This window comes from Macadamia integrifolia, chromosome 6, assembly GCF_013358625.1.
Source record: "Macadamia integrifolia cultivar HAES 741 chromosome 6, SCU_Mint_v3, whole genome shotgun sequence".
Lineage (NCBI taxonomy): Eukaryota > Viridiplantae > Streptophyta > Magnoliopsida > Proteales > Proteaceae > Macadamia > Macadamia integrifolia.
In genome coordinates, this window is record NC_056562.1 from 10,542,846 (window position 1) to 10,559,063 (window position 16,218).

The 16,218-nt window shown below is 36.0% G+C and overlaps 2 protein-coding genes across 4 annotated transcripts in view; one reads left to right on the forward strand and one right to left on the reverse strand.

Annotated features, from left to right (window-relative positions):
- Positions 1-6,070: 6,070 nt before the first annotated feature.
- LOC122082336 (calcineurin subunit B-like) lies at positions 6,071-13,826 on the reverse strand. Its single transcript, XM_042649831.1, has 6 exons — positions 13,599-13,826; positions 13,395-13,519; positions 13,171-13,267; positions 12,950-13,059; positions 7,709-7,783; positions 6,071-6,323 (listed from the first exon to the last, which is right to left on the reverse strand). Exons 1-6 carry the CDS (start codon positions 13,666-13,668, stop codon positions 6,273-6,275), a joined length of 528 nt encoding a protein of 175 aa, XP_042505765.1. The 5' UTR covers positions 13,669-13,826; the 3' UTR covers positions 6,071-6,272.
- Positions 13,827-13,904: 78 nt separating this feature from the next.
- Positions 13,905-16,218, forward strand: part of LOC122082337 (mediator of RNA polymerase II transcription subunit 30-like) — a 2,808-nt gene continuing 494 nt past the window's right edge. Inside the window, exons 1-4 of one of the 3 annotated variants that reach the window (XM_042649832.1) lie at positions 13,905-14,351; positions 14,638-14,733; positions 15,145-15,208; positions 15,664-15,758. In XM_042649832.1, the coding sequence (XP_042505766.1) occupies positions 14,037-14,351; positions 14,638-14,733; positions 15,145-15,208; positions 15,664-15,710 (522 nt within the window). In that variant the 5' untranslated portion in view covers positions 13,905-14,036 and the 3' untranslated portion in view covers positions 15,711-15,758. Of the gene's footprint in view, positions 14,352-14,637; positions 14,734-15,144; positions 15,209-15,663; positions 15,759-16,218 lie in introns of those variants that run through there. The other 2 variants (XM_042649834.1, XM_042649833.1) reach the window with 2 other exon arrangements.

Sequence of the window (16,218 nt, forward strand, 5' to 3'; positions counted from 1 at the left end):
ACAAGCAACTTGATTGAGTTTTGGTGTTGTATCTCAATGTGTCTTAACAATTTTCTAAGTGGAAAATTTCCATACATTTTTTGATCTACTGTAGCTTGAAGACAAATGTAAAGATAATGTAAAAGTCATGCACTTGTCATCAAGCTTCGGATCAGATCAATCTTTCTTAAATCTTTTAAAGGTCAAGTTCTAGCAATCTCCAATTATAGGATTTGTTTTATTTTACATTCAAATTATTTTCTAAAAGATTCATGTCACTTGTTAAATCCGTCATTCTCATCTAACTAAACCTCTGATGATTTATTTTTCTTCATCTCTAAAGCAAACCATTAAAACCCACCAAATTTTACTATTATATGTTTACTATTTACAAAAAAGATATCATTACAAATAATATTTCAAAGATTTATGATAAATTTATACTTACAAAAACGAAAATTCTTTTGATTGGTTTGCTCCAATGTATCAGTTGAGCAATCCTTTCTCATTCTATTAACAAACATTTAGGCTGAGAGTGAAAATGAGCAAGATGGTGTATTGAAGACTTTTGGGTAAAGAAAAAATGTATTTTAAAGGACTAAAATAAATTTATACTTATCAAACAAATTCCCCTGATTGCTCTCCAATATATTATTAGTATTATCATTGAAGTTCTTTCATTAAAATTCTCTCATACTCTAATAACAAACATTTAGACTGAGAGTGAAAATCAGCAAGATGGCATGTTGTGATTACTTTTGGACAATGAAATGTTATAAAAATCATGATCATAACAAATGCATGCCTTTTGGTTACCTTTCAACATCACTTAGCATGCATGTTACAATGAAATTTCTACTTTATATTTTCTATTCTAAAAATGATATGGGAAAGGCTGTGTCACGGTCACCATCTCTCCTCCCCTTTCGAAAAAGACCCTCTTGGTCTCTTGTGTCCAGGCTTGTGATTAATGCATGTCACTAGCTTACTGAAACTGGCATGATGCCCAACCCTTTCCCAAATGATATTATTTAAATTTATTTTCAGCACATACAGCCATACAGGTTTTCAAACAATAGTGAATCGTATAGAGAAGCGATAGTCTCCTTGGAATCAATCTGGACTGATCCCGATTTTCACCACTCTTAATCAAAATATTCTTTCTGAGATTCCCATGAATCGGTGGATTTTCAGATCAAGTGACCAATTTTAGGGTTATTGAGACCAATTCTGGCGAATTTCGAGTCTATCTGAATTGGAATTGGTCTTGTCACCAAATCCTGTTTTTAAAACCTTGAGCACTTAGAGTTTATTAATTTGAATGGTAAGGGGGGAATCAATGGGTTCACCCAGTTTTGAAGGATTTGAGAATCAATTCACCCATTTCTTAAAAAATGGTTATAAAATATTATGGGCGAAAGAACCCTACTAGTCTAGCACATCTTCAGTTTATAGAGGGGTGGGGGCAGCACAATCATTTCAAGCTTGCTGTTTTTAAGCATTTCCTACCCCAAGCTGCAAGGATTCTTTCCCAAAAACTATTTGGGGAAGTGTTTCCTATGAGAGAATGAGGTTCTTATATGTGCACAAAGGCCAATGAGAGTGCACAAGGAAACATCCACAGATGCCCTTTTCCATTTCATGGAGGTGGCACAATCATTTAGCCCCTTATGTCTTGGTAGTTACAAACAGTTTCTCATTCCATGCTCTATCATATCTGATGGATACCACAAAATTTTCATTAACATAACTATATTACTTCACAACTTCTTATATTATGAATTATCCCTGATGATGGGAATGCTCTTACTAGTCTTGATTTCTTTCCCGCAACTCAATTTTCTCATGAAGTATAGTGGCTTAGTATATGAACATCTTTTTCTTATGGGTAAGAGCTGTATGAACAATTTTGGATTTTCATTATTTCTAAATTCAATTTCTGCAGCACATATAACTTAAATCATGAAACAGAGAGATTATTATTTCCTATTAATTTATCAATACTAGGGAAGGATGAGCCAAGATATCACATAGATTTTCTTTTTCTCAGTGAAATGATATCACTAAGTACTCGAAGATTTAGTTTGACAAATGAATTAGTGGCCCCTTTTAGAACTTCTCCAATTTATGCACAGGTTTGAAAGGTTTTTTTTTTTTTTTNATGTACTTCAAATTTTTGAAATTTCCATTAGTTGATTTCTCTGGCTTAACGCAGCTTTTATTAGATAAAACTGGATGAGGAATTAATTGTTATTTTCCTAATTGGAGATTGTGTACTTATTTTTGTTTCTTTGGTGGTTAAATCTGGCAGAAATCTCAATGAACATCAAAAATCACAATTTTTATGTCGATCATAGATAAATATTTTCAAGACCATGCCACTACCCTTAGGAGGGTGCATAAATCTACAGATCCTTGACTTATGTCAAAACAGATCAGTTGGAACAATTCCTGAAGATAGAAACAACTTGATTGAGTTTTGGTGTTGTATCTCAATGTGTCAAACAATTTTCTAAGTGGAAAATTGTCATACATTCATGGTTTTAAGTATCGGTGCGTATCGTGCCGTATCGGCCGATACGTATCCGTATCGGTAGGCATCGGCACGATACATACCGATAGGTATCATGAAAATTTTAAAACCCTTATGTATCGATACGTATCCTACGATACGTACCGATACACCACCGATACTCACCGATACGCACCGATACTCACCGATACGTACCGATACTCTATGAAAAATTCAAAATTGAAGTGAAATATACGTTTCGGTATGTATCGGTATGTATCGATACGTATCGTGCGTATCAATATGTATCGACCGATACACACCGATACGTACCGATACGGTCATAAAATGGCCAAAATGGGTAATTTTTTAGAAAAACATAATTTTTTGAGGTGTTTTTGTTCCAAAGTTGCTGCCAACCATTTTTCTCTCTAACTAAAGTGGAAATCAAGGTTGGGAACAAGGATTTTAAATTTATGGGACAATTTACTGTTTATGCATAATACATGTTATATATAACTTTTTTTTAACTATTTTTTTATGCAAATGTGTATAAAAAAGTGTTTCCTATCCCTTTATGTGCGTATCTTTAGCGTATCTTAGCGTATCTCAGATACGATACGATACCCTCCGATACGTATCTTAATTTTGGCCGACCGATACGACGACCGATACCGATACTTTAATCCTTGCATACATTTGTCTGATCCATTGTAGCTTAAAAACAAATGTAAGGACAATTAACCACATGACCAATATGCGGATGCCTATACTTACATTGAGGATAAGGACATGTTTCAATCTTATAATTGCATAAATTGATTTCCTTAATGTTAAATACAATCAGCAACATCAATTTAATGATCACTTGCTAGAATATAAATAAAAGAAAAGATTATGAAATCCATACGTTTATGGATGATGATGCCAAAGGATCTGACATCACAAGATTCTGAAGGCTTGACACAATGTTGGACAAAACCATTCCAAACTGGCTTGAATGTAGTCATTCTTGAATTGATATGGCACTTTGTATTTATTCTTGAAACTTCTAAGCTCTTCAAGCTTATCTTGGCAGTTTTGAAGTTGTGCCTGACTTTGTTCGAACAGTTCCTGAGGATACAAGCAACTTGATTGAGTTTTGGTGTTGTATCTCAATGTGTCTTAACAATTTTCTAAGTGGAAAATTTCCATACATTTTTTGATCCACTATAGCTTGAAGACAAATGTAAAGATAATGTAAGAGTCATGCACTTGTCATCAAGCTTCGGATCAGATCAATCTTTCTTAAATCTTTTAAAGGTCAGGTTCTAGCAATCTCCAATTATAGGATTTGTTTTATTTTACATTCAAATTATTTTCTAAAAGATTCATGTCACTTGTTAAATCCGTCATTCTCATCTAACTAAACCTCTGATGATTTATTTTTCTTCATCTCTTAAGCAAACCATTAAAACCCACCAAGTTTTACTATTATATGTTTACTATTTACAAAAAAGATATCATTACAAATAATATTTCAAAGATTTATGATAAATTTATACTTACAAAAACAAAAATTCTTTTGATTGGTTTGCTCCAATGTATCAGTTGAGCAATCCTTTCTCATTCTATTAACAAACATTTAGGCTGAGAGTGAAAATGAGCAAGATGGTGTATTGAAGACTTTTGGGTAAGGAAAAAATGTATTTTAAAGGACTAAAATAAATTTATACTTACCAAACAAATTCCCCTGATTGCTCTCCAATATATTATTAGTATTATCATTGAAGTTCTTTCATTAAAATTCACTCATATTCTAATAACAAACATTTAGACTGAGAGTGAAAATCAGCAAGATGGCATGTTGTGATTACTTTTGGACAATGAAATGTTATAAAAATCATGATCATAACAAATGCATGCCTTTTGGTTGCCGTTCTACATCACTTAGCATGCATGTTACAATGAAATTTCTACTTTATATTTTCTATTCTAAAAATGATATGGGAAAGGCTGTGTCACGGTCACCATCTCTCCTCCCCTTTCGAAAAAAGACCCTCTTGGTCTCTTGTGTCCAGGCTTGTGATTAATGCATGTCACTAGCTTACTGAAACTGGCATGATGCCCAACCCTTTCCCGAATGATATTATTTAAATTTATTTTCAGCACATACAGCCATACAGGTTTTCAAACATTAGTGAATCGTATAGAGAAGCGATAGTATCCTTGGAATCAATCTGGACTGATCCCGATTTTCACCACTCTTAATCAAAATATTCTTTCTGAGATTCCCATGAATCGGTGGATTTTCAGATCAAGTGACCAATTTTAGGGTTATTGAGACTCGAAATTCTGAATTGGTCTTGTCACCAAATCCTGTTTTTAAAACCTTGAGCACTTAGAGTTTATTAATTTGAATGGTAAGGGGGGAATCAATGGGTTCACCCAGTTTTGAAGGATTTGAGAATCAATTCACCCATTTCTTAAAAAATGGTTATAAAATATTATGGGCAAAAGAACCCTACCAGTCTAGCACATCTTCAGTTTATAGAGGGGTGGGGGCAGCACGATCATTTCAAGCTTGCTGTTTTTAAGCATTTCCTACCCCAAGCTGCAAGGATTCTTTCCCAAAAACTATTTGGGGAAGTGTTTCCTATGAGAGAATGAGGTTCTTATATGTGCACAAAGGCCAATGAGAGTGCACAAGGAAACATCCACAGACGCCCTTTTCCATTTCATGGAGGTGGCACAATCATTTAGCCCCTTATGTCTTGGTAGTTACAAACAGTTTCTCATTCCATGCTCTATCATATCTGATGGATACGATAAAGTTTTCATTAACATAACTATATTACTTCACAACTTCTTATATTATGAATTATCCCTGATGATGGGAATGCTCTTACTAGTCTTCATTTCTTTCCTGCAACTCAATTTTCTCATGAAGTATAGCGGCTTAGTATATGAACATCTTTTTCTTAAGGGTAAGAGCTATATGAACAATTTTGGATTTTCATTATTTCTAAATTCAATTTCTGCAGCACATATAACTTAAATCATGAAACAGAGAGATTATTATTTCCTATTAATTTATCAATACTAGGGAAGGATGAGCCAAGATATCACATAGATTTTCTTTTTCTCAGTGAAATAATATCACAAGTACTCGAAGATTTAGTTTGACAAATGAATTAGTCGCCCCTTTTAGAACTTCTCCAATTTATGCACAGGTTTGAAAGGGTTTTTTTTTTTTTGGACAGAAGGTTTGAAAGGTTGATCTTGCAGCTAAGCTTGGTGGTGGAGATCTTATCTCTTACCTTGTGGTGGTTTATTTGGAACTCTAAGTTCAGAAAAGGAACCCTACACATGCCCTATTCATGTGAGAATTTCCAATATCACAGGACGATTTGAATAATGCATGACAAGTCAATAATTTGAAGAAATGTTTGATGTCTGATGGTAAATACCAGGTAAATTACAACGAGGTCAAATGAATGATCTCGACCATAAAGATTGACACATCCCAATTTGTTGAAATGGCTAGACCATCCTCTCTCTAACTCACCTAATTAAGTAAAAGATATGGGCTATCATGGCTGTCTCAGGGGCCACACTCCCCCACATAAACCATTTTCCCATAAAATACACCGCAGAATCCTGTATTGTTACATTAGGAGTATTACAGAAATATACACAACAGAAGACAATAATAAAAATCATGATCTAGTGTCCTAACATAAATATATCTGAAGCATAATCTCATCTGCTAAAACAACAATACAGGGTATCAAACTTTTCATCAGTCCACTGGAACTTCAACCTCCATCTTCATTCCCGAGTTGCCAAGAATCTGCAAACAGTTTTAGACAGATGACTTGATATTGCAATAAGTGAACATGCACACATCACTGTAAGATTGTAGAATCACAACACAATTTGTCCAGAGAGAATTTAGAAGAATTACCAAGATGGGTCATAAAATGCAGATCAAAGGAGCCCCACTGTGCCATAGAATGGCTAAGAAAAACCCATAGGTGAAACAAAGAAACAGATCAGACTACATATGGCAGACATAATAACTCTATTCTGACCAGCATTGATCAGAAGCTGTTATCCCATACAAATATCTGCCCGATTGAACCTGATAACACATCAGTGCCTAGCTTTTGTGGATGATCTATAAGCTGGTTCAGTGCAATTATCGAGGACACAATTGTTTTTGTACAACCATAGTGACCAACAGAGTAATAGGTCTCCAAAGTATGCATCCCTTTGGGTAACACAATGAGAGCAACTTCTACAATGAAGAGAGGATATTTTCATTTAGAAACTTTATAGATGTATTACACTTAGGGTTATAGCTTCTTGCTCAATCATGGGTCTCTAAAATTCTGGACAAACAGTTGACCTAGTGTTGGTAGATTCCCTTTCAGCTTAGCATGTGGACAAATAGAAGGGTGATAATTCCTTACCAAATAGAAGCATCCTACATATCTACTGGGAAATCTAGAGCTTATAAGAAGTTCTATCCTTGAGCACAAAAGAATGTACATGTGATGGAGCATGGATCAACTCAAGCAATAGTCTGAAGCACAATGTAATTAATAACCATACTTTTATGCATAAATATTGATGTCAGCAAGAACATCTCTTCTTAAGTCACAGATCCACTTCTTTCTTGTGGACGATATTCCTTGGGAATTTGTTTCTTTTTCTTTTGGGCTCTTTTTCTATTTGGTGTTCTTTGGGTATATATGAACTTGGGCTGGTGCACACAATTCCATCGTCTCACAGTTGGAACTGGAGCAGAAGAGATACCTGTAGTAGAGATTCCAGCAAATAAGTGGAGGATGCATTTGGACTTGCTTAGAACCATAATGATAAAGGCCACCAACCAACACAGTACAATAGACAGTTATGCATAACAAAACCAAGGTAAGCCAGAGTCTTTTAATTCTGGTTGATACTGAGGGCGAAGCATAACAAATTGCAAATATTGAGGACGGCTGAACTAAACTAAAACCACTTTCCTAGTTTCAGCCCACATGGTCTTGAGGTTGTTCTACGTATGGAAGAAAATGTTCATATGAATTTAAATATTAAAAGACAAGGTGAAATGTCCTTACTGATTTATAGCATATTTCGTGTTTACATATCAAGTAGTGTATTTTCAAAGTTGAAGTCAGTTTAGATACAGTAAAAAGGTAGATAATAATGATGTACGAAACCGCTAACCTTTATAAAGTCTGCTAAGACAAATGAAGAATCATTTGTGTAGCCTGCTTCCTCAAGGACATGGGTCAGGACTTGCTGCATGTGAACAACCAGAAAGTAATTAGCAATTTAGTGTGACACCTTATTCACAATTTATCACATAAAATCCAACTGAAATAATAATTTCATACCAGACAAGTATGAAAGCCAATGAAAACTTTATCTAAATAAAAGATGAGATGATAAAACTTCAAGCAGAGACCGAAGGTGTGCCAAAATAAAAGAAAATGGATGCGACAATTTCAGAATAGATAACATAAAGTCGTGCATGTATAAATGATCTAGTAACAACTTGAATTGACATGAAAGGCCCGTCGCCTGGCTTACCCAACCTAAACGTGGCCGTTGACAACCAACAGAATGTCAAACTTCAAGCAGAAATTTCATCAACAATCATTCAATCAATGCAAAACCTATGAACCCCTGTAAAAGATATTGAGAGTCAAGGATTGAAAAAAACAGAATAACTAATTGTTGATATGGTTCTTCACAAATCGCCATTATTTCAGTTCAGTAACTATAAACTTTTTCTTTTGCAACATCTTTCCCACAGCTTGCAGCTAAACTGTGGCATGCCAATTATGGTGTCTCCATCAAAATTTACATACAATGACTCTCCATGATCAGCAAAGGTCCAACAGTGATGCAGATCAAAGAAGGAAGAAGAAGAGAACTGCCTACGGCTGTCTTGGACCAGTTTTGGCCCAACCCAAACCCAAAACCAGATGTACGGCTCACATCAATCCAGGTTGTGAGAGAGAAGTTTGAGGTTCACAGTTGCCAATTATGGTTTCTCCTTCAAAATTGGCATACAATGACTCTCCAACAACAACAAGATCCAAAACCTAATCCCAACTTAATGGGGTCGGTTACATGGGGATTCCAAGCAAGGACGGGCCGAAGGATCTATGCAAAAATATTGATGTGTTATTGCTAATTGTTATAAGTGCCTACTGTCAACCTAACACACCACTACAACCAACCACAGGCTTATAACGATAGACTATAATAAGGTACCCATGGTTTAAAGTATCAGTACGTATCGTGTCCGTATCGGCCCTTACCGATAAGATACATGGAATTTTTTATCTCTTTTTGTATCGATATGTATCCTATGATACGCACCGGTACTTTATGGAAAATAAAAAGTCAAAGTGAAATGTACATTTCGGTATGTATCGTTATGTATCAGTACAATATGTACCGATACAGTGCGCTATAGTCTTATAATGGCCCAGATGGGTCATTTATCAGGAAAAAAAAAACACATGATTTTTTGAGGAGTTTTTGTTTCAAAGTTGCTACCAGCCATTTTTTCTCTCTAACTAAAGGGAAAATCAAAGTTGAGAATAAAGATTTTACATTAAGGGACAACTACAAACCTTGGATTCTTAGTGCGATACTCTCAATTTAGTGTTTATGCATAATACATGTTATATATAACTTTTTTAAACTATTTTTTTATGCAAAAATGTATAAAAAAAAGTGTTTCCTATCCATTTATGTGTGTATCTTTAACGTATCTCTGATACGATACGATACCCTCCGATACATATCTTGATTTTGGCGACCGATACCGATACTTTAATCCTTGAAGGTACCGGCTGTCTAACTAACATACCATATAGATCGGTCAAGCCAAAGCATCCTACATGCATTGCGTCTACCACCAAGATAATCCATCACCCTACCTACTTTCACGAAAGGAGGAATGAAATAACGAATTCTTGATAACCCCACTAAGCAAGAAAATAACAATTCAAACACAACTCCGCATTGAAAACTATGTAATCACTAATCACACACAACCCCGCATTAAAAGCTAGTTATGCAACACACAACTCCACATTAAAAACTTTCAAGTCATTTTACAAAGTCGGACTAGAACTCTCATTTAACAAAGTTGGACCATCGCAATGCTTTGTTTTAATCACCATTAAATAATAGAGAGTAATAAGGTTGGAAGGGAAATTGAACAAAGATCAAAGTTGAATTTGACGAAACTTGAAACTTGGAATAAGGCCAGGCAGAGGTTTCTCCTTATTGACTGTTTAAGGGAACATCTTATTGACTGTTAAAGGACATATTTAATCTCTCCCCTAATATGAGTACTATAGTTAGGCAGGGATGAGGTTTCTTGTCAGAGGTATCTAAGTTCTTAAATCAAGAACCTAAAATGGTATAACTGCCTCTGGTTGTTCTTGGACCAGTTTTAATGTAGAACCAGTCCCCAACTAGACAAATAAGAATTAATTCCACACCAGGATCTTTCAAAGCAAAAACAGTGCACTATGAACAAGTTTCTAGCAACAGGAAAATAACAGCTTCATAAATGGTCGGTGAATGATAGGGGTACCAGGATCTTTCAAAGCAAAAAACAGTGCATTATGAACAAGTTTCCAGCAACAGGAAAATAACAGCTTCATAAATGGTAGGTGAATGATAGGGGGCCTAATTCTTTAAACCTCCAACAAGGCCTAACAATACATGGATTGCTGCCCAACTTCAGAGGAAACAAATAAGGCCAGTACTGGTCTATCTGCTGGAAAGGAAACAAGTAATAGCCAGAAAATAGCAAGTCACATAAATAGTAACTAACAACTAGTATAGGGATAATACTCCAATTGAGGGTAGGTCTCCAAGGTCGAGATAACTCCTCAAAATCTCGGCCTTTTCTGGTGGCTGGATGATGAGATATGTAGGGTTTCTCAAAATAGATACTAGAATTCAAATTAGTAACTCACAACATGCAGCAAGAGGCTTGAGTCTGGTGGCTCTCGGTTCACTCTCAAATTTGGTCAGAATCTGATGGCTGGATCTGGAGATCCCTGGACTCAAAGTTCTCAGTAAAGAACCCTAACCAGAGGAGAAGCAAGAAGTGTTCTTCAATCTTCAGCCAGGATTTGATAACAGAGGCACAGAACATAATTTTAATTGAAAATAAAACAGAGAATAAAGAAGGGGAAAATGAAGTGGATAGGTAGTTTGAGTCTCTCACTCGCACCAATGCCTCTCTCCTCACACCAACTCTCACAGCAATCATGGCTAATAACCATTTTTTTTTCCATTCATTCAAATCATGTGGAGTACCCTCAATCGTCCAATACATATATAGTAAAAAAAGAGCGTCCAATACACGAGGCTCCCACTACTGTAGGGTCTGGGAGGGGAATATGTACACAGCCTTGCCCCCTGCTGCTTCACAGGAGAGGCTGTTTCCAGGCCAATACATATATAGTGAATGTTGCTAATACCAAAAAGGAGATGAAATAAATTAGAAACTCCCTAACAAGACAATATTGGGAATTGTACACAAAGTAACTCTAAAATAGAACAGGCTGAAAAAAATAAAAACTAACTATAGACTCTATTAACTCAATAACTGTACAAGAAATAGAAACTAATATATAATATTCTAACAAATATTGGCAGCATCTCATTCAAGCCAGTTGTTGATATGGGCCCCACGCCACTGTTCACATGAGTAGTACCACGTGAACAGTGTTTTGGTCCTTTTCTTCTTCATGCTTCAATCTACATCAAGTTTTGGCCCAAACCAAATGGTCTGGTTTGGGTACGGCTCATCAATCTCGGTTGTCGGAGCGTAGTTTAAGGCTCACAATCTCTACTTTCCAAAATTTGTATCCAGTCTTTAGTCTACAGCATCCTGAGATGGAGATATTCTCTTCCTCAAAATCAGCGGTGGGGCGCAGTTGTGGAGATCATAAAGCTTACGGTTGCTATATCTTCTAGATACCAATGGAATACTAGAAATCAACATATTAGCAAGTGTTGTGCAAATAGAAACCAATGGAATATTAGAAAACAAGGAAAGGAATAACACTGTTGCAAGGCTTAAACAATGGAAGAAGAGTAGAATACTGCTATCAAGTGAGGGGAATCAATGGAAGGCTATAGGGAAATATCAACAATCTAAGATTTATGAGATAGCTTGAAGAAGAATGACTGCCTTGCAACCCACAGTTGAAGATGAGGGAGAACCAACTCCATCTCTATTCAACAAAAGTTTAAGCATAAGATCAAAAGAACATACATCATTGAGATTATGTGTCTTCAACATAAATTAACCTAAAAATATTAAACTTATAAGATCATAATGGCTGTATGGGTGTATATACTAGTTTTACTATTGATTGTGTCTTAACTTTAAAACCTGGTTGCAGACTGCCTAACCACAAGGCTTACCAACTAAAAAAAGCAATTGAGAATAATCTTCCATGAATCCTCAGAAATAAAAGAATGCTACTGAGCACTCGTCTGCACTTTGTCAAAGCTCATTCTAGACCTTTACAGCATCTAACTCAGCTGAAATATAATTCCAGTATCATAAAGATAACAGACTTTGTAAGCAACATCTAGAAGTACAAACAAACAGAAAACAAGCCTTTTGTGCAACTTCAATTCTTCAAACATGCCGAACCCAAAGGAGAAACCACAAAGAGCACAGAGAAAAATAAGATCCTCTGCCTTCTACATTTCATGTCCCCAGTAACATGAATTATTAACCATCTTCATATGATAAAATTTGAAACTCCAATCGGTAGCAAGGATTTGCATTTGATTAATTTCACAAACTAAAAAATAGGATTTGTGTTTAGTTACTTTCTCAAATTACGCAATCAACTTTGACTTGCATGATATTTAAGGTAAACTTAAGAGAGGGGAAAAAAAATCCCACCTACTAAATAAAGTAGCATTATCAAATTTTAAATAGATCAATGGCCATTTTATCTAATCACACTTGGAACTCCACTAAGCAAGCATGTCCACATGGATAATCTCACAAACAATCCAATCCAGTTTGATTTGAATGATATTTACCTTTATCCAGACACACACAAACACACACACAGAGAGAGAGAGAGAGAGAGAGAGGGGGGGGGGGGAGATTCCGCCCACTAGATAGTGTACCATTATCAAATGTTATACCCAGTATGTTATCCAGTATAGTTTCTTTGGCCAATAGGAATGCATCAAAGAGGGGATCAGGATCAAATGAGGCAACAAATGCAATTATGACATCCTTAGAAATTAATAGCTTGAATAGTAAGTTAATTGAGTTTAAATATAATATCACTCCCACCAAAAGCACAGCCCAAGGAAAAACAAAGGGAAAAAGGCTTAACACAAGGATTATTTATTGGAGGAAAAAAAACACTTATCTAAGATTCTAAAACCAACCTGCCTCTGCTGTTCAGAGATGAATGATCCTGTCAAATCCCGCAATACATCCAGTATATCATTGAAGTTAACCTTACCATTACAGTCCGAATCATAAACCTTGAATATAACTGTGACAAAAAAGACCAACACTAAAATTTGAGAGAAAGAAAGAGAGAGAAAGAGGGTCTGGATGCAAACAAACAAAATTTACAACGGATGTTGAGTAGAGAGGCAATTACATTCAATTTTCTGTTGCAAACTAGCGCGGGAACTGAATGCAGCCAAGAAAGCTACAAATTCCTTAAAATTCAAGCCGTCCAACATCCTCAGCAATCTCTGAACAGAAAACAAAATCACCCAAAACCCAGATTTAATCTCATTTCATTCACATGCATTTGATTAATTGATTCATGAAATGCAAGACACATTGAAAAAAACAAAAACACTTAAACTAATCAGCAACCTGAGAGAGAGGATTGACAGCAAACTCTGGCACGGTTAAGAACTCCTCCGCCGAGATGAATCCGCCACTATTTCGGTCAAGCTGACAGAACCTCTGATAGAGTGAGACGATTTCCTGCTGTGAAACTGAGCCCAAAACACTGCGTCAAACAACAATGCACTCTAAATCAATAAAAGATCGAGCGACAAAAGAACAACTACTCACAGGTGTGGTTGCAGTGCTCCTGGACTTCTTCAATGTCGTATTGAGTGAGCATTGACGAAGTGTTTCCCATCCTTTGATCAGAAATAGAATAAAACGAATGCCCAATAAACCAAATGAGGCCTCTTGCCCTGTATAAACCCTAACTACGCCATTAAAGTTCCAGAGGTGGGGGCTTGAGAGTAAGTGCGTTCTCTGTTGGAAAGAAACCATAATAATGTGTCCCAACTCCCAACAACCACGAAGCCTGTGACCTCCTCTCTGGCAAATTGCCAAATTTTTTTTGTGACCAAAATACCCTCAAATTTTTTGAACTTTGCCGGCCGATCGGAGGGTTTGCCAAAGAATTAAGGTTTTATGGTACTTTAATTGCTGCTGCTCCATTTGTGGGTGGCTTTGTTCCAAAAAATTTCTTTTAGTTTTTAGGGTTTTTGTGTGTAGATGATGGAAGAGAAACCCGTGATGTCAAATACAAAGAACACACAAGAACTAGCAGCAGAAGGGTTGAAGTATCTAGAGGACACAACTGAATCAGCATTTCAGATCCTTTCTTCCATTAATGATGAGCTCTGTAACCCTGCATTATGGTCAACTACAGCTGCAGCTCACTCTTCCAGTGGCATCAACAGTGATGTTTCTGACTCAACACATTATGGTGAAACAGAAAGTGGAACCCTGGAAGAGGCTCGCCTTCGTTATAAATCTTCTGTGGCTTCTCTTCGAGCTGTTCTTTTAGCCATTCCCAATTCTCTGAAGGCAAGTCAAAACCAACGATATATCTAAGATTCTAATTTTTTTTTTCTTTATTGAAGGATTTGTGTTGATGAACCTGCTCAGTTGATGCACATTTTTACTTGATTATGATGATCAATAGATGACTAAGTCGTACTGGGCTCCATCTCTCATTGGATCAAATAGTATTGAATGAAGTTCTTCAGTTTTTTCATTTATGATCAATTTTCTTTTACACTTACTGGTTTCTTGAACAATTTTCTCCTTGATGGGGTTTCTGATCATATAATATGTTCTCATATTGTGCAAGGCATGTGAGACAGGGACCACCATTGGAAGTTCAGAATCCCAAGTAGATCAAGCTGAAATTGAGAAACTTGAAGAGCAAGTGACCAATTTAAGAAAGGTATTTTTCCATTTATTGAATTTTTTTTTTTTAATTAATAACTCTGTATTTCTGCAGTGCCTTAATTCAACTTATGTGAGAGACAAATATGACTTGATTTACTCCATTTACTCCATCTACACAGAATTCCAATGGAGGGTGTAGGTTCTTCAGAGTAGAATGTTTTAGCTTGCTTACTGTAGTCTGTACTGAAATTTTTGTGGGGGAAGGTGAGAGAAAGCATTTCCTTTCTCCTTTTAAAACCTCATCTCCAACTCACAGTTACCATCTTTACCAAAAAAAAAACTCACAGTTGCCATGACTTGGTCAAGTAGATTGTTAATGCCTGGCTTCTTTTTCCTTCTTGTTTCTGTATGGAAGGGGTTTGTAATTTGTAATTGTGATGCTTGTGCTTTCTTTCTTGTTACACAGCTTAAAACATCAGGCAATTCAAACTACTTGATAACTGGACTTCGGTTTTCTCTTTCAGTTCTGGGTGTATAAGATTCACTGCGCACTTTACTCCTTACTAGCAATGATCAAAATAAATTACAGTTCACTAATAGAGGATCTAAAAGGAGTGATTTTTTAATTTTTAAATTTTTAAATTTTTTATGCTTTGTAACATGGACTGGCTGTTACAAGGCAATTGGTAGTTATTTCTTTTCTAAAATGAATGTGTGTGTATATACTCGCTTCCTAATATAAAACAGTGCTTTATGGACTTCTCCTGACTCTTTGCATATGTAGAGTTAGAAATTCAAGAGATTGTTATACACCCAAGAGGTGGTAGACAGGGGACAGGGTGTAGGTGTTCCTTACTCTGTGCCCCTGTGGTGGTACAATCAAGAAAAATGCATCTTCTATTTGTGCAGATTGATCGTTGATATTGAATTACATTAAAAAAATGAATGCAGCCATCTTTACACATATCTACCTTTCTCATGCCAGTGTTAACTACAACTCTATTCAGCTCAACTCAGCCTTCTCCCAACTAAATGAGGTCAGCTACATGGATTTTTACCTCCAATCATATCTTTTCAAAGGTATATTAGTTACACAGCTTTCCTCACCACTTCTCTTAGAGTCATTTTAGGTCTACCCCTGGCTCTTTTCGCTCTTTTAGCTCCTTTAATCTAAATTAAATCATTTCTCCATACTAGAGCATCTAAAGGGTTCCATTTTGCATGGCTGTGCCACCTCAAACGACTTTCTCACAGCTACAGCTTCTCATGTATCAGGACTACTCTCAAATCAGTTGTAATTTTTCTTTTCTTATTTTATCCTTGCTAGTTTTACCACACATCCATCTCAACATCCTCATCGCAGTTACACTGAGTTTGTTCATATGATATTTCTTAACTGCCTAACATTTTGCACCATACATCATAGCCGGTCATATTATTGCCCAACATTACTTTTCACTAATTTTTGTACTCTTTTGTCCTTTCCTTAACAGATATTAATTAAGGACATTTGTGCCCTCTCCATGACATCAACCCCTCC